The 25,194-nt window shown below is 48.1% G+C and overlaps 1 protein-coding gene and 1 non-coding gene across 2 annotated transcripts; both read left to right on the plus strand.

The window, feature by feature from the left end:
* Positions 1–6,166: 6,166 nt before the first annotated feature.
* LOC132006221 (U6 spliceosomal RNA) lies at positions 6,167–6,270 on the plus strand. The gene has a single exon (XR_009401006.1). It is a non-coding gene; the product is annotated as a U6 spliceosomal RNA (small nuclear RNA).
* Positions 6,271–20,558: 14,288 nt separating this feature from the next.
* PGLYRP1 (peptidoglycan recognition protein 1) lies at positions 20,559–24,984 on the plus strand. Its single transcript, XM_059383248.1, has 3 exons — positions 20,559–21,559; positions 24,002–24,123; positions 24,721–24,984. The coding sequence occupies exons 1-3, from the start codon at positions 21,270–21,272 to the stop codon at positions 24,897–24,899; spliced, it is 591 nt and encodes a 196-aa protein (XP_059239231.1). The 5' UTR covers positions 20,559–21,269; the 3' UTR covers positions 24,900–24,984.
* The last annotated feature ends 210 nt before the right edge of the window (positions 24,985–25,194 follow it).

The raw sequence follows: 25,194 nt of genomic DNA on the forward strand, positions 1-25,194 counted from the left end.
TTCCCAACAGTCTCCCAGGAGGAAAACCATAGGCAAGACAGGCCATGTAGAGGCAGCCCTCCGCCCCCTAAAATGCACCACACACCCTTGTTCCAAAAACCAGCAAAGCAGGAGGACAATTAAGGAAAGAGTTCGGATCTGGTTACCTTATTCCAAACGTGGCAAGCAAAAAAAAAAAAACCAAAAACAAAAAATCTAGCAAGAAGGGTTCTTTGCAATTCCGCACATGATTCAGCATGACGTTCACGTTCAGCCTTGGTTTGGGGTGGTATCGCCATGAGAGCGCGCATGGAGCGCTGCGGTCTCCAAAGCCTTTGATGTGCCCTGCACGCCGGGTTATCCCAGGCCAGCCTGACCCCACGCTCCACTTTCAGCTGCTGCAGGAAACATCAGCTCCAGTCCCTCTGGCAAGCCGCTCTTCAGCTGGAAAGAGGCAGAAAGGCGCGTTTGAGACCAGGGATGACAAGCATCTAGGTTAAGAGGTGGAGAGAGGGAGGATGAACCAGGGTGCTCTATCAGAAGACCCACGCATGGAAATTCCCTGCCCTGCTCTCTCCACTCCGGCCTCCAGCCCAGAGGCACCTGTCATTTCTTGGTGGCAGGAACAGACATACAGTCAGAGGTCCCACTTGGCACCTTTTACTTCAAAGTCACCTTCCCCAAGAAAGCAACGATCTCAAGGCATGAGGCCAGAAACAGGACCAATATTTGTGACAAAGGGCACTAGGGTCTCTTTGATATAGCCGTTCTCTGTGGTGGCATGGATTTAGCTCCCATAACTGGCTCTCTGTCATGTCCCAGGTCCAGAGTTCAAGGGGAAGCCTCAGCCTGAGAGCCGGGGGCCCCCGGGAAGCACTAAACCTGGTTCCCAGTTGGGGTCATATAGACGCCCACCCCACCTTCCCGTGAATTGCTTCCTCCTGCCTCCTTATCCTCACCTAGACTCCAAGTCTCCGCACAAGCGCAAGAGGATGCAGACCAACCTGTGGGACAGAAACGGGGTTGGCAATGGAGCCAATCTATTGTCATTTCCTGCCTGGGGTAGGCTCTGCGGAGAGTTCAGCTTCTGGCTACAGTGTTAGTTTGAAGCAGATTCTTTGGGATCTGGTTCTGGCAGGAAGTGGGCAGTGTCCCCAGAGCTGGCCTTGGGCTCCCTGGGATCCTGAAAGAATTCCCAACTCCCAAGTCCGTCTGAAGGGAACCAGACTGGACATGGGGAAAGCTCGTGTGAGCTCTCTGGAGGGTGGGAGGGGCTGGGATGGTGCAACCCATCAAGCTACAGCTGGTCCAAACAACTTCCGGGGGGCTATCAAATGTTCCAGGGATCAAGTCTGCTCAGCTGTCTCCATTTCACCCCAGTAAATCCATACAAACACACACACACACACACACACACACACACACACACACACATTCAGTGATACCAGTATTTGTATCCACAAGCACATAGCATGATGAATGTGTCTATTTTGTGAGACACTCAGAACAATGCCCCCTGGTAAATATCCAAATGTTTGCAAAACATTGGAAAGCAATCTTCTCAGGGCTATAACTTTATATATCCTCTCCATCAGTGAGGAGTCCAGATTTCAGTCAGGATAAACACACTTGGAGTAATTCATTTAGAAAAGGAATTTATCGGAAGGGTACAAGGGAGCCCCAAGAATCAACTGGGAGGCTGGAAAAATGGGTGCAGAGCCTAGCTGTCCTAGCTCTTTTCAAAACCAAGCTATGGGGGCGCCTGGGTGGCTCAGTGGGTTAAACATCTGCCTTCGGCTCCGGTCATGATCTCAGGGTCCTGGGATTGAGCTCCCTGTCCAGCTCTCTGCTCAGCGGGGAGCCTGCTTCCTCCTCTTTCTCTGCCTGCTTCTCTGCCTACTTGTGATCTCTGTCTTTCAAATAAATAAATAAAAATCTTAAAAATAAAAAAAACAAGCTATGGATCAAAAACCAAGAATGACTGCTCTCCAATATATGTGCCTGAAACAGGGATCTCAATGCAGTTGCTACCGCCCACCCCCCCACGAGAAACACTGTGTTTTCTGGCCCCAGAGTGCTCTGCTCACCCACCAGAAACAGGGTCAGCTGCAGCCTTCATGTAGCCAGAGAGATGGCAGCCCGGGGTGAACTGCTAGAACCCAGAGCTCTCCCAGGACCTGCTGACGTCAGGTCATATCTCAGATGTGTTCCAGGTGAGGAAATCCTGGAGAACACTGGAGCCTGGTCACAGATCTTGAGGGTCCCTCCCAAGCCACAGTGTTGACATTTTTTTTTTTCAAGAACTATGATCTCCAATATGGGAGCCACTGGTCACAGCAGCTTTTTTAATCAATTAAAATTAAATAAAATGTTGGGTTTATTTCCTCGATTTCCAATACAATGGAGAATGTGTTCGCCATGGCAGAAAGTTCTGTTGGACGGTGCTGAACGAAATGCTTTGAGAGGAGAATTTAAAGAGCCTCTCAGTGATGAAGTGTATAAAACCAGCAAAATGAAGAAAGATTCCAATTTCCTAACTCTTGTGGGTTTTCTCCCACAATGTAACCCGCTGTGGTTGGGTTGCCTGGGCAGCTTGCCACAGCCTGGTGGGAATTGTCTTCTCCCAGAACATGTTCCTGGAAAGTCTCTGACTGTGCCCTTAGACACAAAATGGAAAATCTCAAAATGAAGTCTGCAAAAACGTCACCGAATCATGTACACTTGCAACTGGTAAACTTCATGACGTGTAAACTAGACCCCAATAAAGTTGTTCCAAAGTAGGATAAATTCTGTGCAAAAGACAAAATCACTTATGTAGAGTGTCTTTCTCTTTTGTTTTTAAAGATTTTATTTTATTTATTTCTTTGAGATAGAGAGAGAGTGCACACGAGTATCAGGGAGGGGCAGAGGGAGAAGCAGACTCCCCGCTGAGCAGGGAGCCTGACAGGGGGCTCGATCCCAGGGCCCTGAGGTCATGACCCGAGCCCAAGGCAGACGCTCAACAGACTGAGCCACCCAGGAGTCTATCTTTCCCCGTGATGGCCAACAGCAGCACAGTACATATAAGGCTCTTCAGAAACGGCGAGGTGAAAATAAAGACAAACATGAAAAAAAACACTTGTCAGAAACTGGGAAGGGACGGAGATGTGAACCTTACTGCATCCTGCCACATCCTACGGTTCCTCTCAGAAGACACAAGACTTCTAGGTCAGAGACAAAGGACAGATTTGCTCCCAGCAGTAGAGAATAACCAGGTGCCAGCATTTGCACCTGTCCCCTGAGCCACAGCACCTACAGGGCAAGCAAGGGGGTCCGGGGGACGGCAGCGCACACAGAGGGTTGCATTATAGGAGATGTACTTGTATCTTAAGTAAGGAAACCCAAATTTTTTATAATGGGTGGTAAGCCTGCCTGGCTTTTGTCCTGGAAGATCTTACCACTATTATACAGGACACTGAACAAATCCGTCTTCTCCCTGGAGGGAGATACTCCCTCTTATCTTTCAAGGCTCTTACACTACAAATATTCTTTTTTTTTTTTAATTTTATTTATTTATTCGACAGAGAGAGATCACAAGTAGGCAGAGAGGCAGGCAGAGAGAGAGGGGGAAGCAGGCTCCCCACTGAGGAGAGAGCCTGATGTGGGGCTCGATCCCAGGACCCTGAGATCATGACCTGAGCCAAAGGCAGTCTGAGTCACCCACTAACTCACTAACCACTCACTAACCCACTGCGCCACCCAGGTGCCCCTCTTTTTTTTTTTTTTTTTTTTTTAAGACGTTTTCACACTACTTGAAAAGAACTTGGAAGAAAGAGCAGTCAATACCTCCTGGCAAGACAGGCAAAAACACAAGAGACACACGGAGAATGGTCACCAACACCAACAAACAATATTAAAACAAAGAAACACTACAGTAGTCCCCTCCCTTCCCTTATCCATGGTGGGATATTTCCAAAATCCCCAGTGGATGTCTGAAACCATGGATAGTATCCGATCCCATAAATACTATGTTTTTTCCTATAGGATGCCATAGGTGTCCACAAATACCTATGATAAAGTGTAATTTATAAATCAGGCACAGTAATGGATTAACAGCAATAACTAATAATAAAAAGAGGATTATAATAATACGCTGTACTAAAAGCTATATGAGTGTGGACTCTCTCTCTCAAAATATCTTGGTGTAGTGTAGTGCACTCATCCTTCCGGAGATGACCCAGGAGGCGTGATGAGATGGAGTGAATGGAGTGACAGGCATTAGGACACAGCATTAGGCTACTATCGACCTGGAGATAGTCCTTCAGAATTAGGGTTATCTGCCTCCCCCCCATGGCAGGTAAAGCAGGGATTGCTGTAAATAAACGAGTTAAGAATAGAGAGCAGGCTTGTGGTCTGGGAAGTTGTTGTCTTTGCTAAGATGGTTGTGACAGTCCTGAGCAGGAGGGAAGACACTAGGATCACAGAAACGTGACCTGGTTTCCATCTTCAAGGTTGCTCAAAATCAGGGAGTGACTCCCCACTGTCTCCAGGATGAAACCCAACCCAGTCTGCCCAGCACGTCCAGCAAGGTCCTTCCTGATCTGCCCTGCTTGTTCTACAGCACCTTCTCCTCCAGCACTGCTGGCCTCTGCCATGCACCCCAACACTCTCTCCCCGTGGTTCCCCAAACAGGTTCCCAAACCTGGCTCACCTGCGGGTCTCTGGGTATTGTCCTCCTGGCCTTCACAGGAGTCATTTAATCTTTTCCGAGGGCTTGGCTGAGGCTGCCCCTCTTCCCCACCCTCCCAGCACTGCCAATTCCTCCCACTGATAATGAATAAGGTGTATGGTGGCTCAGTGGGTTAAGCAACCAACTCTTGACTTAAGTTCAGCTCAGGATCTCAGGAACCTGAGATGGAGCCTCTATCGGGGGCTCCATGCTGGGTATGGAATCTGCTTAAGATTCTTTCTCTGCCTCTCCCTCTGGCCCCGCCCTTCTCACCTTCCCACTCCAGTTCATGCGCACTGGGCAGGCACTTTCTCTCTCTCTCTCTCTCTTAAAAACAAAACAAAACAAAACAAAACAAAACAAAACCATTCTATCTGTCCCCCATAGCGCTCATGCTTAACACTATCATTGGTTCATGGGCCATGTGGAGCCAACCTAGGCTCCTTTTAAATTTTCAAAGGCATGCATAGATAGGGTAAAACTTCCAGCTCATGCTTTTTTAAAAATTAAAATCGCTCTCCCTTCCTTTGACCTTCCTCCCCATCAGCACTCCTGAGTCCCACGCTTTTACCAGTTTCTGGCATTAGCCCGTTCGTGGCTTTAAATAATGTGCTTGCAATTCTCTTTGATGATTTTAAGGACCCGACTCTACCATTTCCAAGCAGTGGGATTTTTTTGTCCAGTGACTTAGTGTCTCGGACCTTCGGTGTGCTCTTCACATACAATGAAATAACCACACTTCCCCTGGCTGGTACTTAGGTACGATATAAAGCAAATGCCGTTGTAATTATCACAGACACTGGAGACTCCAGCATACTCCTTATGATCCAAATTGAGTCCATTTCTGGAATCATTTTGGATAGACATATTTCAGGACATAAGAATTTGGACTCTATTTTTTTTAAGATTTTTTTTGTGGGTGGTAGGAGCTGGCTCGGTGGCTGAGTCAGTGGAACGTCCGACTCTTGACCTCAGCTCAGGTCTTGATCTGAGTCCTGTGTTCAAGCCTCGCATTGGGCTCAAAACGTGGGACTTGAACTTACAACCTTACAAGATCAAGACTTGCATGCTGCCCGGACTGAACCAGTTGGGCGCTCCAGCTTTTGGGGGCTGAATCTACCAGCCTTGCTTCTTGCTTGACAAGAGGTTTCATGAGGTTTCTATGAAGATAACTTAATTACACTGAAATTAATTCTTCTACTAGTAATTTATGATTTGGCTTTATAGTTGGTTATACTGTTTATCTACAGCATTCTCCTCCCTGAGGCCAGGAATTCCTCTGTTGTAGGTTCAGAATTATGACTGGATTATTAATTCATTCATAAGCTAATTAATTTAAAAGACAGGAACGCAGTTTTTCACGTCTGTGATCCCATCAGCAGAGGGGTGGGTGTGTCTCCAAGGTTGGGTCTCCTGTTGGGATGCCTTGGGCATGAGGAGACAGTGTGGAAATCTGCTATGCCAATACCAACCTACGCAGTGCCTGCTGAGACAGCACATACAGTAAAACTGGAAGGATACAGAAATTAGCACGGCCCCTGTACAAGGAGGACACGCAAATCTGCAAAGCGCTCCCTTTTAAAATAAACAAACAAAAGCAGAAATATACACCAACCCACACAGGCTTCTGCCAAATTAGGGGAGGAGGGCTCATTTATATGCGAGTATCCTCAGACTCTAACAGCCCTCCAGGCTGTCTTAACTTGCTTCAAGTAACACACCGCATTGTTTGCTGACTTAATGCCTTTGGTCTCTAACAGAATTAACTTGCCTTCCTTGAAATTTACAGACAACTGGCCTTGGGCAATAAGGGATCAGAACTTCCGCAGGCCACAGAGGCGGGCTTTCTGACTCTCTCAAAACTCTTTTAGCAAATGAGTCTAAGGTCAGGCCACAGAGGCGGGCTTTCTGACTCTCTCAAAACTCTTTTAGCAAATGAGTCTAAGGTCATGCACCACATTACCAACCCCCCTTTGCACATCTGTAAAACTTGTCCTCCTTGGCAGAAAGAACAGAATACTCTTGCACAACAACAGGATATGAAAATATCAGACCTTCTTGTGCACCCCACCCAAACCCAGGGCACCAAGGAACTGGAATTTCTGGTACAATCAATCTCCCAGCACAGAGGTAACTCAGGAGCTGGCACCAGCCAGAAAGGTCACTGATCCCAGCACTTCCTTAACGAATTCAACCCCTTTGAAAAATCTCCAGGCCAGGCAGAAACTTTGGAGTTGGCCTTTGGACAAAAGCCCACCCTCTCCCCAGGTGGCCAGCCTCCTGAGTAAAGCTCCTCTCCCCAGTCAAAACTCATCTCTTGAGTACTGACCTTTCCAGGGAAAGGCTGCTGAACTTGGGTTTTAGGAACAAGACCACTCCTATTCAAAATTACTCAGGCACTTAGAGAGGAGAGGGAGGAGTCCCTCCTGCCACAACAATGCACTTTTACAAGGATGTGAATACTCTGCTTTCTCTTTCTCCAGCCTTTCCCATCTTTTTCCTGTGCCGTGGGAAGGAAGCCATCAGGAGACAGAGGGGCACAACTAGTAATATCCCACATACTTTTCTCTTCACACAATTAACGTTCATGGTGACAGTAGAATCCTAGGAAGGAGCATGGATGGAATGTTCCTTCAGACAAGGCACTCTGTAGTCTGCTGCCTTGCAGTGTTTTATGAACTCTGGAAGCCTATCCTGTGGTTGCCTATTCCTTTCTGGTTCACTCTGGTGGAGTTTCTGCAGCCCCACTCTTCTTCTAGATCACTCTGCAGCTCCATCATTTCCCACAAATGAGTCTGAAGAAGACGCACAGGGTGGGTCTGGAGGTGCCTTGCAGGGGAGGGGAGAACAGGGACCCCTTGAAGCCTCCAGGGCAGGGAAACACGGAAAGTCTAGAAAAAAGTGGGCCTCTGGCCGGTGACTTGACAAGCGATCATTTCCAGGTGGGCTTTCCCTGGAGGCCTTCAGAGAACGGCACTTGCCAGAGTCACCACTTTGAAAGTATCTGTGGTCATACGGACCCTGAGGTTTGGCAAGTGTGTCTATCAGAGTCCCAGGATCAAGTCTCAGCCCCAGCTCTGTGGCTGCTCTGCCCACAACTGCTCTGGAGCCGAGATTCGAGAACCGTGGTGCCCAGGATCTTTGGTAAGGATCCACGGGGCACTCCCCCCAAGCTTCTGTCTTGTCGTATCCCAAATGGACCCGTGAACCTCAAACGTAATGCTCTCTCGCCTGCTCGATTCTTGGCTTCCTGCTTCGTCATCACCCCCAGGCCAGCTCTGGCTGCAGCTCAGTCTCCCCCTGACCGGCAACTATTAGACCCGACCTTTCCTGGAGCCCTTCCTGCCACCCTGAGTCTGTGTCAACATTCACTCTGAGCTGTGGCCCATGCTGAATGCAGCTCGGTGACGTCATCTGCTGTACCCCGGTGCTGACCGCTGACCGGATGCTTATACTCTCTCCATCATTCTCATGTCCCTCCACTGCGGCTGTGGCTGCTGCCTCCCATTCTAAACTCGTGAGCTCAGGCTCGGAAGGAATCACAGGTGAGAGCAGGTGGAGTGTGGAGGGAGGAGGTGGTACCATGGATGGAGGTGGGTGTTAGGGTCTGTAATCAAAGGAGCGAGACTGATAAAAAGCGAAGGTCAAGCAAAGCTTTATTTTGCGCCACGCATCAGGAATCATAACGACCATCAAACACACCGACCAGGGCCCGCCCCTCCAGAGAGGACGACCCCTCCCTGCTTTCCAGACTAACTTTTATAGAGCAAAGGCCATGCGGTTGGGCCCGGCCACACACGGGTGGCCAATGAGATTGTAACGCACACAGGAAACTCCACAGTGATGCTAGGCGACCAACTGAATTACAATTTACCCTAGTAGACATTTGAACCAGCCTATCACACCTTGGTTAAGATTGGCACCAAAAGTCTCCCAAAGGGCGGGGCCCATACTCCTCGGTAGCTCGGAGACAGTATGCGCCCCCACTGATTGAATACCTCCACCTGGCTAGACCCACCCTTGTACTTGGACTTTGTTACCTGCAACTGGTTTCCATGACTTGCTTTTAAATAACTTCCCCGTTGGGGGGGGGGGGGGGGGGGGTCAATTTAAGTTTTACAACAAAATGGCAGTTCAACCGGGGTGGGGCTGCTCTGGCTGAATAGGCCCTTACAAAATGGAATCTTTTATTTGATTTGAGCAGCTTCATTTTTGATTTATATAAAAATGCAGGGTCACACACTGTTGTGATAATATTTAATTTTTAGGGGCACCTGGGTGGCTCAGTGGGTTAAGTCTCTGCCTTCGGCTCAGGTCATAATCTCAGGGTCCTGGGATCAAGCCCCACATCGGGCTCTCTGCTCTGCAAGGAGCCTGCTTCCTCTCTCTCTCTGCCTGCCTTTCTGCCTACTTGTGATCTCTCTCTCTCTCTTTGTCAAATAAATAAATAAAATCTTTAAAAAATATTTAATTTTTAGAATTAGCTTCCTGCTATTCCAACTGTATGAGGCTGTTGCTAGGATTTTGCAGACCCTGACATCATTGTAAATTTCGGGTAAGTCCATTCTGAATGTAAATTTCAGTAGTTCTGGAGCTGATGATTCTCTCAAGACAAGTTCTCTAAAAATATTTAACTTTACAAATCGGTCCTCTGTAGCATGGATTTATTTAAATGCAAATATATCCAAGGGTATTTTGCTGTCTCATTTGACATTTCTTGTAACTTGTGAATTTGTCTAAGAAACCAAACGGGGCTTCATAATTTGTATATAACTCAAACGTTTTGTGTTTCATTGTATCTTCAACTATAAGGAAAAATGACTTTTTTAAAATTACCTTCCTGGGGCGTCTGGGTGGCTCAGTGGGTTAAGCCTTGGCCTTCGGCTCAGGTCATGATCTCAGGATCCTGGGATCGAGCCCAGTATCGGGCTTTCTGCTCAGTGCGGAGCCTGCTTCCTCCTCTTTCTCTGCCTGCCTCTCTGCCTACTTGTGATCTCTCCCTCTGCCAAATAAATAAATAAAATCTTTAAAAATAATAAAATTGCCTTCCTGGAGGGGTGCCTGGATGGCTCAGTTGCTGAAGCGTCCAGCTCTTAATCTTAGGGTTGTAAGTTCAAGCCCCACACTAGGCTCCATGCTGGGCGTGGAGCCTAACTTTTGTAGAAAGGAAAAAAAAAAAAAAAGAATTATTAAACATTTTATGAAGGCAGAAGTTTGGATAGGATCATTTGAATATAATTTTCCTTGGGTTTTGTCTTTTGGGCTTTTTTGGTAGGGGAGGAAGGGTCCGTGTTCCATAATTCCTGGTACCCTAACCACAAGCATGGTGGACCCCTTGGTCACTCACCACTTGAGGAATTTTCCTTTGTTTTCTGATGATTTTTTTCTTAATATATAGTGAACTTTGTCAAGTACCTTTCTGTGTCTATTGAAATGACCATACAGGTTCTTCCTTACTCTGACGCCATGGCAAACTATACAGATTTTTTTTTAATGATAAATAAAGTCATTGCACTTAACGTTACTGTCTTAGAAACCAAATCATCATATTCCTTAGTGTTGTATCAAACACCAAAAATATCAGTTCAAATTAGAGGAAATACATGCCAATACCAGCTTCTGACAATAAAACTAAGGAAGGTTCAAGTCCCGAAGTTTGGCTACTTGAGGTCAGGAAATCATGGGAAAATTCCAGAGTATATTTTATCATTCTGCACATTGAAGGAGGGCAGGAAAGACAGCGGTGTTCTCTTGTATCATAAGATCACGTCTTCCCCTTTATTTCTAGAAGCACTAACTTGAAGAGGTCCTGGCACATTCCAGTTATAATAATTTTTCTCCCATGAACAATTATCTCATATTTGCAGTATGTTGAAAAAAATGTCATCTTGTAAGTCTTTTCTTTTCTTTTGAGTCTGAACCACTAAGACTCCCGGGTACTTTGGGAGACTCCTGATGGGTTGGATGGCTTGCTGAATGCATCAAAAATCAAATTTGAGTCCTTGGCTCCGCCAGTGGACTGTGAGGCTCGATCTTGGGGTTCTAAGTTTGAGCCCCACATTGGTTGTAGAGATTACTTTAAAATATTTATTTTTTAAATCAAGTTTTGTCCTTTGAAAATACTCTTAAATACATACGCACACCGCGGACAGGGTGGAATGTGTATGGACATGGAGCTCAGATCTCTCTCACTGGAACTTTGACATCTGAGGAAACGTGTGTGTTAGAAGTTGCACGTTAATTCTGGTTTGTTCCTTCTCCCTGAGCGGCTGGGCTTCCTTTTCCATGTTCTTTGTTGTTCTCTTGCTCTCTTTTCTCCCTTTGCTATTTTCTGCTGCCTCAGAACATCTGCCGGCTAGGCCAGCTCGCATCCTCTTGCCATGCCCTGGTACTTTTCTTGCTACGTGTCTCTGTCACCTAATTCAGGAAACTGAAGGGAAAAAGCCAAATTTGCAGAGATGCCAATCAACCCCAGAAACCATCTGGAGGCCAAAACCTAATGGCCCGTCCCCCTCCTCCCCCTCCTCCTCCTCCTCCACCTGCCGCCTCTCCTCCTCCTGCTCCTTCTCCCCACCCACCATCTCCCGCCTCCTCCCTCTGTCTCTCCTCCTCTCCCTCCTCCAGCCTCCTCCTTCTCTCCCTCCTCCCTCCCCCCCTCCTTTTTTTTTAAAAAAAGTTATCCCTACACCCAACATGGGGGTTCAAACTCACAACCTTGAGATCGAGAGTCACATGTTCTGCTGACTGAGCTAGCCAGGCGCTCCATGACACACTTTTCTTAATAATAGTTTCCTGAACTTTCCTTACAGTTGCTGTCTCGTCCTTAAAACAGCTGGATCCCAGTTGTTTCAAAATGTTTTGTGCTGGGGCCACATTCCCACCTCGCCCTGGGTCTCTACCCGTGTGGGTGGCTCTCCCTCTCAAGCAGCCCACTCTTCGTCATGCATCTGCTTAGGAACTGATGAACTATCGGCTCTGGTTGCAAAATTATCTGACGGCCAGGTGACTTCTGTCCTCTGCCAGATCTGCAAACTCGATCTCCTTAGGAACAAGAATCCTGCCTCGAAGCAGCTTTAAGCTTTAAGTCACCAACTTCCTGATGGCCAGTGGGGAAAATCACAACTTGCCCTCCCCCTCCACTCTGCTGTGGGCTGCCCCGGACACAGGATATGAAGGCTCAGGCTTCACCGACTGGGTTTTGAACGTTAAGCACACGCAGAGCTGCTGGGTTAAACCTCATTTGCTCTCTTTACATATTTGTTGGATTCTATCTGCTTGTACTATATTAAAGCGTTTTTGTATCCATTATTTTCTTTATCTGTCAGACAGAGAGAGCAAGGGGGAGCAGGAGGTAGAGGGAGAAGCAGGCTCCCCTCTGAGCGGAACCCTAACCCAGGACCCCGGGATCATGACCTGAGCCGAAGACAGTCACTTAACCGACTGAGCCCCCACCAGGCGTCCCATTGCCTCCATTTAAAAAAAAAATTTTTTTTTTAATAAACATGTAATGTATTTTTATCCCCAGGGGTACAGGTCTGTGAATCGCCAGGTTTACACATTTCACAGCACTCACCATAGCACATACCCTCCCCAATGTCCATAACCCCACCACCCTCTCCTGACTCCCCTACCCCCAGCAACCCTCAGTCTGTTTTTTGAGATTGAGTCTTTTATGATTTGTCTCCCTCCCGATCCCATCTTCTTTCATTTTTTCTTTTCCTGCCCCCCAACCCCTCCACATTGTATCTCCACTTCCTCATATCAGGGAGATCATATGATAGTTGTCTTTCTCCGATTGACTTATTTCGCTAAGCATGATACGCTCTAGTTCCATCCACATGGTCACAAATTCATTGCCTCCATTTTCATGAGGGATATTGGTCTGTGATTTTTCTTTTTCGGGAATATCTTTCTTTCTGGCTTTGATATCAGGATTACGCTGATGTCATAAACGAGTTAGGGAGTACTTCTTACCTCGATTTTCAGAAAGAGTTTGTACGAAACTGTCCTTTATTCCTTGAATGTTTGAATCCACCAATAGAACTGTCAGGGTCTGGGATTTCACTCTCCGTTACAGATCAACAAATTATTCCGTAATTGTTGCATAAAAGTTGGCAGAAATCTCAAAACACCTGGGTCAGAGACAGAGGACTTTGGTATTCAGAGCGTATCAAAAGGAAGAGGATTAGCGTGTCCATATTGATGCATCTCCCCCCCAGCCCCCCCCCCACAAGTACCATGGGGCAGGCAGGGGGAGTCAGAGCCTGGCCTGCTTGCCTGCGGTTGTATCACAACACAGAGCTTCAGGAATCTGAGCAGTAAGTCAGTCTCCTCTTTATCTGGGAGATAAAGCCTTCCGGGCTGCCAGCTGTAACCACGATCTTTTTTTTTTTTTTTTTTTTAAGGTTATTTATTTATTTATTTGACAGACAGAGATCACAAGTAGGCAGAGAGGCAGGCAGAGAGAGAGGAGGAAGCAGGCTCCCCACCGAGCAGAGCCTGATGTGGGGCTCGATCCCAGGACCCTGGGATCATGACCTGAGCCGAAAGCAGAGGCTTTAACCCACTGAGCCACCCAGGCGCCCCTGTAACCACGATCTTAAGAAATACATAAACAGCCTCTGAGCTTGGATTCCTTTCTCGCCCAACAAGAATGTTCAGGGATGCTCAGTTCCTTCTGTGGATTGCCTCTCTCTGGGGGCTCAAAGGGAGAATTCTTTCCATGTATTCTATTCGTTCAAAGTTACCAGCTTCTGGTGGAAGCTGGTAACTTTGGCTGTGCCGGCATTGTTCCAATCTCTGCCTCTGTCTCTGCAGGGCTTTCCCTTCTGTCTCTAGTCAAACACCCCTCTCTTTCCCCCTTCTAAGTGTGATTGTATTTAGAGCCTACCTGGGTAATCCCAGATAATCTCCCCATCTCAAGACCCTCCCTGAGTGTAATCACACCTGCAAAGATTCGGGGGGAGAGGGTCTTTTTGCCAAGGAAAGTAACACTCACAGTTTCCAGCATTAGGATGTGGGTATCTTTGAGGAGGACCACTTTTCAGCCTACCACAGCCATTATATTACACAACCTTTCAAAGACACAGTGAACACAACTGCCCTAATCGAGAGGTTGAAACAAGGAATTAGTAAAAATCTCTCTAATTTATGAAGCATCAAAGGGCATAAGAATTTGGTAAGAGGCCTGATCTTAGGTGAGGCTCAGCAATATTATCACAGATACAGATTCTCTGTATCTTCTCTGCCTTCCGAAGAGCTGACCACACTAATTGTGGCTTCCCTCATGGTTGAAATCAGGTTTCCAGAAGTTTCCGTGGGTATAGTTATAGACCTCCAAGAGGGTCTGCTATCTTTCACTCCCTCTCCCTCTCTGCTCCTCAAAATGACCTCTTAAAAATGCAAAGTGGTGGGCAGTGCCCAGCTGGCTCAGTTGCTGGAGCAGAGGTTGAAACTCTTGATCTTAGGGTTGTGAGGTCTAGCCCCACGGTGGGTGTGGAGATTATTTAAAAATTTTTTTAAATTTTTTTAATTAGAAATAAAAATGCAGGGGCACCTGGGTGGCTCAGTGGGTTAGGCCACTGCCTTCGACTCGGGTCATGATCTCAGGGGCCTGGGATCGAGCCCCACATCGGCCTCTCTGCTCAGCAGGGAGCCTGTTCCCCCCGCCTCTCTGCCTACTTGTGATCTCTTTCTCTCTGTCAAATAAATAAATGAAATCTTTAAAAAATAATAAAAAAATGAAATAAAAATGCAAAGTGGGTTAGCATCACTCTTTACATGCTTTTCTGTGGCGTTCCAGTGCTCACAGCACAAATCCAGGCCCTTACCAAGCCAAACAAGCCCCAGGAGAATCTGGTTCTACTGAGCTGGCTCCCCACACACTCTGGTCCTTTCCAGTCCAGCAACAGCAACCTTCTTATAGCTCCAGAACATTATCCTGCAGTTTCTCTTCTCCACATCTCGACTCCAGCTGGTCCCTCTGACACAACAGCTCTCTCTCTGGACCCTGGCTGATTGTGCCTATAGGTGCTGAGTGATCAACACGAAACTCAGTAACTTTGGGCTCTAGTTCTTCATGGCATGGTTGCCATAGCTCTTATTAGGAGCAAACCACTCTCAGGGACACACAGACCCCCAAGAAAATCACAGAACAGTACCCTTGACAGGCTGAGGCTGTCTCCTTACTATTGAGATTGGGGGAAAGCGCGCCAGGGAGGGCAGGGACAGCTGAGGACGGCGCGCCCTCTGGCGGTGGAAGAAGGGAACAGAGGAGAAGGATGCTTTTCCCCCTCGCCAAAACCAAGCTCAAGGTCAGAGTTGATGATGTTCTTTGGGGGCCTGCTACCTGCCAGGCCTAATGCTAGCCGCGCCACCCATGTGAAATATAGTATATCTGGAGTTATTTTAAATAGTTAGGAGTTTCTTTGTTTCTGTGTGTCTTCCCTACTAGAAAGTGAGTAAAGGGACACCTTGTTTTTGTGTTTTTTTAAAAAGATTTTATTTATTTATTTGACAGACAGAGATCACAAGTAGGCAGAGAGGCAGGCAGAGAGAAAGGGAGGAAGCAGGCTCCCCGCTGAGCAGAGAGCCAGATGGGGGGCTTGATCCTAGGACCTTGGGTCATGACCAAGCTGAAGGCAGAGGCTTTAACCCACTGAGCCACCCAGGCGCCCCATGGGACGCCTGATTTTGTTGTTGTTTTGGTTTGGTTTTGTTTTTTGTTTTTTGTTTTTAAGATTTTATTTATTCATTTGACAGAGAGAGGGGGAGTGGGGGAGCGGCAGGCAGAGGCAGAGGGAGAAGCAGGCTTCCTGCCCAGCGGGGAAGCTGACGCAGGGCTTCATCCCAGGACCATGGGATCACGACCCCAGCAAAAGACAGACACTCAACCAACTGAGCCACCCAGGCACCCTGGGACTCCTGTTTTATTTACCATTGAGTTCCCAGGACCTGCAATAGGTAGAGCAAGGAGCCTGCTTCTCCCTCCACCTGCCCTTCCCCCTGCTTGTACTCTCGTGCTCTCTTGCTCTCTCTCCTATGCTTGCTTTCTCTCTCCCTCTCTCTCTGGCAAATAAGTAAATAAATAAAAAATTTTTATTTACTCGACAGAGATCACAACTAGGCAGAGAGCTGGGGGGTGGTGGCGGGCAGGCTCCAGGTGAGCAGAGAGCCCAATGTGGGGCTCAATCCCAGGACCCTGAGACCATGACCTGAGCCGAAGGCAGAGTCTTAACCCACTGAGCCACCCAGGTGCCCCAAATAAAATATGTTTAAATAAAAATAAATAAATCTTTTTTAAAAAAGAGGAACAACAACAAAAAAAGGTATTAATCGCATGACTTAAAGTCAACTGACTGAGAGATTCAACAAATGTGCAAGAAGGTGTCCCATTCCCCCTCCTCCCCTCCTTCCCTCCAATGGCCCGAGTGAACCATGGTCTCTGGCAGGAGAAAAAAATCCATTTTGAAAGTGCACAGTCACGCTTGGTGTGGACTGTTGCTTTGCACACAGCTTTCTATGTTGTGTTTCTGAAGGTGTTTTTGCAAAGAGGCAAGACCGTATTTTGCCTAGCAGCTGTCTGCTTGATGTATAACTTTTCAATATTTAGCAATAGGGTATGTAGACATCTATCTGTACTTTTTTAAAAGAATACAAGTCAGGGGAAGGGCAGAGAGAGGGAGGAGCAGACTCTGCTGAGCATGGAAATCAAGGCAGGGCTCGATCCCAGGACCCCGGAACCCAGGACCCTGAGACCATGACCTGAGCCAAAGGCAGAGCTTAACCCACTGAGCCACCTAGGCGCCCTGGACCTCTATCTGTACTCTTGCCCAGGAACATTCATCTGAGGGGCAGTCTTGATGCTTACAACAGCTCTCTGAGGGCAAAACTGTCCTTAAACACATTCACAGATGGAGAAACGGAGGGTAGCTTCGAATGTGATCTTCCCATGTATCTGCCACCAGCTGTATGCAAGGAACTGGGGATATAATAGTATGCAAAAAGGGGAAAATGATAGCCCCTTCCTTATCTTTAAGTCGGGTGATGACATGTCCTCAGTTTTCTGGGACAGTCCATGTTTGCCTGCTGACCCAGCAAAACTATCAGTAGCTCTGGACTACTGTAGGTCTGGGCTACTTATAGACCCCACTGTATACGAGAGACAGAAATTCATCAAAAAATTGCCCAGGTAAGTTAATAACTATGCTTGTGATAAACACGAAGGAAAGGAAATGATGTGGGGAAAACAACTGGGGGAATTCGTCACCTCCTCAGGTGACACGGAAAGAAGAGTGACAGGATGGGACAAGTGAGGGGGGCTTGGGAATGTCAAGGAAAAAAAAGAAGATTCTGCATTGTGTTTTAACTTTGTTTTTGCTACAATCGGCATTTAGTTTGACTTTCTCTCATTGTTGAGATGACAAAGAAAACCAGTGTTTTTTGCTAACTGCAAGAGAATCTGAGGAGTTTTTATAATGGCTGACTTAATTATAATGAGATCAAAGAAAAGCAGTTGATGAATTAAATAGTGAAAAAATCCAACTTCCTAAAACATACAGGGAGTAGATCTAATTCCCTATTTAGAAAAATGCATCAGTAATACAGTGTCAGGATTAAAGGTAATACAATTGCCCACTGAAGCTCTTGTAAATGCTCACAAGGGTATGTCTCAATTTTAGGCTGACGAGAGACAGAATAAATAGAATTCTAACAAGGGAAGACTTCACACCACCTGTTCATAGTACCGGCAAGCAGTCCGATGTGTAAATATCCCTGTCTTGTTACAAAAGGCAAGCTGACTGTTTTGTCATCTTAAAGGTAAGGTACAAAGTTCCCAAATTTTTTAAGGTTCCTCTATTTAAAACTTGTACACAGTGTGAAGAAAGTCCCCTGGGGACAGGGTATCAAAGTATCCTTAAAGGCAGCAAGAAGGGCAGGGAAGCTTGATGTCTCGGGAGTGAGCCAAGCAAGGTTAGGCTGATGTCAGATCATGGTGAGGTGCTTGGGACTCATCCTAAGGGTCATGAGAAGCCACAGAAAACTGCGACTCACTTTTGAGAGTGACCTGATCAGATCTGAGCTGTGGTCTCACGGGAGCCAAGGTGCATGCTGGGAAGTCACCGAGGAGGTGGGAGCAAAATCCAGGGGCAAGACTATGGTGACTGGACCAAGATGGGGAGGGGGCAGTAGCCAGCCTAATTCATAGGACATTTAGGAGATAACAGCAACATGACTTGGGGGTGACTGGATATTTATCAGTCATTCAGGATTTATTGAGCACGTGCTATGTACGGGCTGTTGTTCTGGGGGGGGGTGCTGGAAACAAGAGGAGACAGAGTAGAGGTTGGTCAAGGATGGTAAGCTCATGCATGGCTTTTGTACCTGGAAGACCATCACAGCATTCCTTTAGATGGGGACTCTTGGAAGAGGGCTGATTACGGAGGAGCACATCCTAAACCATTCTGGGAACCTTGCATTTGAGTTCCCGGTGGGACATCCAATTAGTGATGTCAAGTAGGCAGGTGGATATACAGATGCAGACGTCATCTGAAAGCTCCAGGCTGGACATATAAAGTCTGGAAGTCAGCTGCATTTCAGGGGCAGCTGAAGTCATCGCATGGATGAAATCCTCCAGTAGAACAAGTATAGTAAGATGATCAAAGAAGGAAGACGAAGTCAAAAAGGGAGAGAAAAAGACCAGCTAGAGAAGCAGAAGGAAAATCAAGACAGTCTTGTGCCACAGAGGCTGAGGAAAGGGAATGTTTCAAAAGGGATGTGGTCGACTATGTCAAATGCTGTCTAATTGCCCAAGGCAATCCAGCTAAGATGTGGCAGGACTGAAATTTAAAATTAGGTCTAACTATTTAATACAGCGCCAGGCCAAATGGCTAGCCATTTGGAGACAAAATTAACCCCCTACCTCACACTGTATACAATTGCAAATTCTTGCCAAGGTAAAAGTCTAAAAGTAGAAACACAGATAACGATATTTTTTTAAACAGAAAAAGTTTTACAGTCTTGGTGTGTTAAGGTATTCTTAAGGCAGAGCAGGAAACACAGCATCCGTAAAAGAAAGAAACAGACTTTTCTTTTTAATAAACTAGAGGAAAATGTTTACAGCACATTTGGCAGTGTCAATACTCTCCATATACAACAACCCAACAGCAAAACTGAGAGACTTAAAGAGATGAACAGACAGTTCGCAGAAAATGGATGCAAATAGCCATAGATAACCACCTCTCTGATCCTTGAAGAAGTGCAAATAAAACAGTAATGACACCATTCCTTGGATTGGTAAAGCATTTTAAAGCTGATCCCATTACTGGGGAAAAGAAATACGAAAACTTTTTTAGGATGGTATTTGGCAATATTTATTAAAAATTTTAATGTAGGGGCACCTGGGTGGCTCAGTGGGTTAAAGCCTCTGCCTTCGGCTCAGGTCATGATCCCAGGGTCCTGGGATCAAGTCCCACATCAGGCTCTCTGCTCAGCAGGGAGCCTGTTTCCCCCTCTCTCTGCAGCTTCTCTGCCTACTTGTGATCTCTGTCTGTCAAATAAATAAATAAATTCTTTGAAAAAAATTTTAATGTAGCTCTATTTCCTGATGTGGGTGCTGGGTACATGGTGTATACACGGCGTGAAATTAACATAGTTCTTCACTCTATTAATTCTAATAACCCTATTTAAAAAGTACAATTTTCTATATGTATGTTATTCCTTGATGCTTTCAAAAAGACCACAGACACAAAACGTACACACCCAATGACTCAACAATCCCAGTTATGGGATTCTTTCCTTCAATTTGCAAATTGATAACAAAAAGATGAACAACCCAATTTATTTTATTTTTTTAAGATTTTTTTCCTTAAGGCATCTCTGTACTCAACGTGGGGCTTGAACTCACAACTCTGAGATCTAGAGGTGTGTGTTCTACTGACTGAGCCAACCAGGTGCCTCCAGTATTTCAATGTATTTCCAATGTATTTCAAAAATGGACAACGGACATGGCAGCCAATCAGACATGGCAGCCAATCGACAGAAGAGGATTCCCAGCAGGCAGAAAACACAGGGAACAAAATGTCCTGAGTGGTCATAAAAATGCCATTTCAAGTTAAAAAGAGATCTCTATTGCTTTACACTCATAAATTTAATAATTGATAACATCCACCTCTGGGATACAAGGGGGTTCCAATACGGTACTGGTAGAAATAGGAATTGTTAACAGCCTCCGGGGGAAAATCATTGGGTAATAACTATTAAATATGTAGAGTCTTTGACCTAGAAAGCTTATATTTTATCAGTTATCAGTATGTATGTCTGATATTTTGTGCATGGGGGAGGTTGTGGAATGAAGAACAGCAAAGCTTTAAAAAAAAAAAAAAAAAAGCAATGATCCTCTCCAAATGGCAAGCCTATACCATGAAATACTATGAGACTATTACAAAGATTCCATTAGAATTAGCTGTGTTCAACTAGAGAGAGGGACATGGGATAAGAGGTCACAAAAAGCAAAGTGATGTGCGTGATTTGATTTTGGTGTTTTTTTTTTAAGGCTTTATTTATTTATTTGACAGAGATCACAAGTAGGCAGAGAGGCAGGCAGAGGGAGAGATGGGGAAGCAGGGTCCCTGCTGAGCAGAGAGCCCAGTGCGGGGCTTGATCCCAAAGCCTCTGCCTTTGCTAGGGTCATGATCTTAGGGTCCTGGGATCGAGCCCCACATCAGGCTCTCAGGGAGCCTGCTTCCCACCTGCTCCCCTCTTGCCCCACCTGCCTCTCTGCCTATTTGTGATCTCTGTTAAATAAATAAATAAAATATTAAAATAAAATAAAATGGGAGCTTTTGATTCTTAAATACAGAGATTAAATGGGCAAGAGAAGGTTGGGAGGGGTGGGATGTGGGTGAAACAGACAAGAGGGATTAAGAGATAAAACTTCTAGTTATAAAGTAAGTCACAGGGGTGAAAAGTACAGCTTAGGGAATGTGGTCAACAAGATTGTCATTGCATAGTTTGGGGACAGATAGGGGCCACACTTATCACCAGGAGCACTGAGTAAAGTACAGAACTGTCCAATCACTATGTTGTATACCTGAAACTTATATAAACTTGTATGTTAATTGCACCTTAATTTAAAAAGGGGGGGAGGGAGCCTTTGTTACCCAGGACCCTCCAGGAGGAAGACAAAGGCACACAGGCCTCCATCTCCTGTGTTAATGTTCCTGGTGAGTTATTCAAGGCCCCCACTGGGAAGGGAAACAAAGCTGGGCAGGGTGCCAGGCCCTTGCTCTTCCAGAAACCACAGGGCGAGGTGACCAGAGGCCTGTGCACCCCTCCCCACGCTGACTCTCAGCCAGGAGACAGGCCCCTTGGCTTTGCCACAGGCTCCCCCACTTCCCCCACCTCACCACAAAATATCCTGTTGTGGCCAGAGAAGGTAGCAGAATCTGGGGTGTAGAGAGACCCGCCTGTTCCTGTTCCGCCTGGGTGTGGAGCAAGGCCCTCCCCGCTGCCGGGCCCCAGCAGATAAAGGTGGCCCGGGCCAGCCTCGAGCTCCTAGCCGTGCCTGCGTGCCTCACCTGCTATGTCCGCCCCCTGTGCGCTGCTCACCTGGGCCCTCCTGGCTCTCCTCGGCCTCGGGCTCGGGGTGCCTGGAGAAGACCTCCCTTGCTCCTGCTGCCCCATAGTGCCCCGGAGAGAGTGGAAGGCCCCGGCATCCAAGTGCGTGGATAAGTTGAAACTGCCCGCACGCTACGTGGTGGTGTCGCACACGGCCGGCAGCCCCTGTGACAGCCCAGCCTTGTGCCTGAACCAGGTCCAGAATGTGCACAACTACCACACAGGGATGCTGAACTGGTGTGACGTGGGCTACAAGTGAGTGCGGAGCGGGGGCACAGGCCCGAACCAGGGCGGATGGAGGGAAAGGGGTGCAGGCCCGAGGGACCTGCCCTGGCCAGCCGTTCTAGACTCCCCCTGGCTGACGGGTGGGCTTGCTTTCTCCCCAGGGCGGGCGCACAAGACTGTGCGCACGGCACACAGGTGCTAAGAGCAGAAAGGGCTGAAGTCCATGCTCTGCTCGCCCCCGTGGGAGGGAAAGCCTTTGCCAACACAAAAGAAACTGTCCTCTACACTGCAGTCATTTCATAAAGTCCGCCGCCTCTGCTGGGAGGCAGATAAGCAGGCTGGTTCAGCCCAGAGGACAGGGGACAGCGAGGGGGACGGGGGGTGGGGGTGGGGGTGTCACCAACGCTTTCCCCATTTTCGTTTGCTCTCCCTCCTCTGCAAAGTCAGCTTGTGGCCCCCACCGGGTCACTAAATCAGCCAATACATACGTGCAAAGCCCTTAGGACACCACCTGGCATGCAGTAGGAACCCCCAAGTTCATGGGCTCTTGCCCTTAGGCACTTACTATGTGCCAGGCCCTGCCCAGGTGCTGGGACAGGGGACACATGACCAGTGCGAATCTGGCCCAATGGGATTTAAAGACCAAAAGGGAGGAAAAAGTGGGAAACAAGCAAAGGCAACCAGATAAATTCAGCCGGTGATGGAAGCAATAAGGCAGGACGGGAGTTGTGGGGGGAGACTGAGGTGGCTCTGGGATGGGGGGCGGCGGGAAGAGTGGTAAGCTGCAAGGTGCAGCAGAGGTAAAGGCTAAGAGGACAAGTGAGAGGGTCATGCCTGGAGGACAGAGGTCAGAGTGGCTGGAGGGAGCTGGGAGGAATGACATGAAACGAACGGGGAAGACCGGGTGGGCAGCGCCTTGTGGACCACCCTAAGAAAGACTGGAGCCATGGGAGGGGCGTGAGCTCGCTGGGTGTAAGAGCTCCCTCTGGCGGCTGTGGGGAGAACAGACTGCAGGTGGGTGACTGCAGAAAGAGACGGTAAGATCTCCGTCTGGGGCCCGTGCTCCCCCTGCCCCCCCTCCCCGCACTGCGGCGACTAACTTTGAACCCTACAGGTTCTCAGACCTTGGTAAGCAGCAGTCACGGTCTGGAAATCCAGGTTCCTGGCTTCCAATGGGGCTGGGGAAACCTGACATCACTGGAATTCTAGCCGATGAGGGTATCCCCAGCAACTTGGCTCAAGCTTTTACAATCCCAAGGCTCCATCTTCCAGGATTTGTCTCCAAGACTCAGGGGCTCCGATCCTAAGTTTCCATGAGTTATTGAAAGCTTGGCTCCCCAGCCTCTGGCCTAAATCGCCTCACAGAAAAGCAGACCGAAGTCTGTTTCTCAGATTTTAGGATTTAGAGTCTGATCCCAACATTCTGGATCTCTCTTCTTGTCACTCTACATTTTTTGGGTCTCAGTGTCTTTACTGAGAAAAAGGGCTCCTCACTCGACCCAGCTGGTGGTGGTGCTGGAGGTTTAAACTAGACGCTTACATTTCACAAACACACAGGGAGTCCCAATTGCCCATGCCACGTGCTGAGACTGTGACAAGGCCAAAAGCAGCCCAGTCCTAGGGGCCATCATCACCCTGGAATTTCTAGTCTCTCTGGAGCCAGATTCTTCTGCACCTGGCTTCCTGCATGGGAGGCTCAGGACCCAAAGATTCTGAACGTCCAATGTTCTTTCCATCATTGGTGACTGTGAGAGCTAGAGGTTGGAGGCAGTGATCTCGCAACTCCAAAATGCTGATCTTCTAGCTAATCCCAATGTGCCAAAATCAGACTCGCTCCATCAAGATGTGTCAGATGAGTCTTGAGGATCTGATGCCAGAACTGGAAACTTCCAAGAGCCAGATGCCAGGACTCCAGGGTCTGTATCTGGTTTTGATGCCAATCCTGAGTCTCAGATCCTGTCACTCAGTGTACTCCAGCAGGAAACAGAGAGCAGGAAGCAGGCTGAGCCAAGGGGAGAAGAGCTTCTTGGAGGAGAGTTCTGAGAGGGAGGGGTCTACGGGGAATGACCTTGGGGTTGACAGTGTACCTGCCTCAGAGGACTGCATAAGAGGACTCAGCAAATCAAGAGTTCAACAAATCCTCCTGGGGGGCTGGAGGAAGCAAGGAATCACCTGGGTGGGAGTCTCAGGGACCCGGATGAGAATCCAGACTCCTCTCTCTGGTTGTGTGATTGCAGGCAGATGTCCCTACCTCTCTGATTCTCCACCTGCAGAATGGGGGCAGTATTGGCTCACGGGTGGCTGTGAGAATGTAGTGTCGTGCCTAGGATGTGGCAGGGGCAAGAGGCATTGGATTTCAGGAGAAGAGGGAGGTGTTGAGGGGAATTATGTGTGAGTAGCATGGGGCAGGGGAGGAAGAGGGGAGGAGGCCCTCCCTTACTCATCAAGTCCACCCCCCTCCCACCCACACAGCTTCCTGATTGGCGAAGATGGGCTTGTGTATGAAGGCCGGGGCTGGGACACCAAGGGCGACCACACAGGCAAGATCTGGAACCCTATCTCCATTGGCATCTCCTTCATGGGGAACTATATGGGTGAGTGTCCAGCTGCTGGCACGGTGGGCCGGCCTGGGATCTGGGGGATGGTGCCGCATGCTTTGTGGTCCTTGGGAAGTTCTGCCACCTCCAAGCTCTGTGACCTCGGGAAGGGAGTCGGCTTCTCCAAGCCTCACCAATTCCTTCAGAGAATGACCGTTTCTTTGCAACTGCATGGTCTGGGCCAGGACGAGTTAATCTGTATACAAGTTCTTCGGCCAGTCTGTGGCTCATAGAATATGAACCTGAGACACAGCCACCGTCATGGGGAGGACCCAGAGGTCTGGGGGCAAGAGGAGGGAGGATAAGCTCTCATCTTGATACTTGCTGAGGGTTTAACCTGTACCAGGCACTGTTGTGAGGGCTTTACATAAAAAAACTCATTTTCTTGTCCCACAGCCCCATGGGCACATGCCATCATTCCCTCCTTTTGCCAATGAGGAAACTGAGGCACAGCAGGATTAAGTTCCTACTAGAGGACTGGCAGACCCCGTTCTGGGTGCTGGTGGGGCAGGGTGCACAATTGGAACCACTGCCCCACACTACCTCTGCCCCTCAAGGAAGCCCCAGCCTAACTCCTGCTTCTGTCTCCCCCAGAGCGGTCACCTCCACCCCGGGCCCTCAGGGCGGCCCAGAGTCTTCTGGCTTGTGGTGTGGCTCAGGGAAAGCTGAGTCCCAGATATGAGGTCAAAGGACACCGGGATGTGCAGCGGACACTCTCTCCAGGTGACCAACTCTATGAGATCATCCAGACTTGGCCACACTACCACGAGTGAGACCCTGTCTACCTCCTCCACACCCAGAAACCCCACCACCAACCCTCCAATAAAGGAGCAGCTCAAACTGCGTTCCTGCGTCCCACCACATGTCTCCCCTCCCTCTCTACTTCCCACAAGACCCCCAGCCATTCCCACCCGCCCCCGGGGCCCAGCACTCTGTCCTTGCTGGTGCTCAGAACCTAGAGGCCCCGACCCTGAACCAAGACCCCAGAGATCCCAGCTTGGAAGGAACATCACAGCTCAGAACCCAGAGGTCTCAGGTCAGAGCGCAGGAATCAGCACCAAGTTGGCC

This window comes from Mustela nigripes, chromosome 17, assembly GCF_022355385.1.
Source record: "Mustela nigripes isolate SB6536 chromosome 17, MUSNIG.SB6536, whole genome shotgun sequence".
NCBI lineage: Eukaryota > Metazoa > Chordata > Mammalia > Carnivora > Mustelidae > Mustela > Mustela nigripes.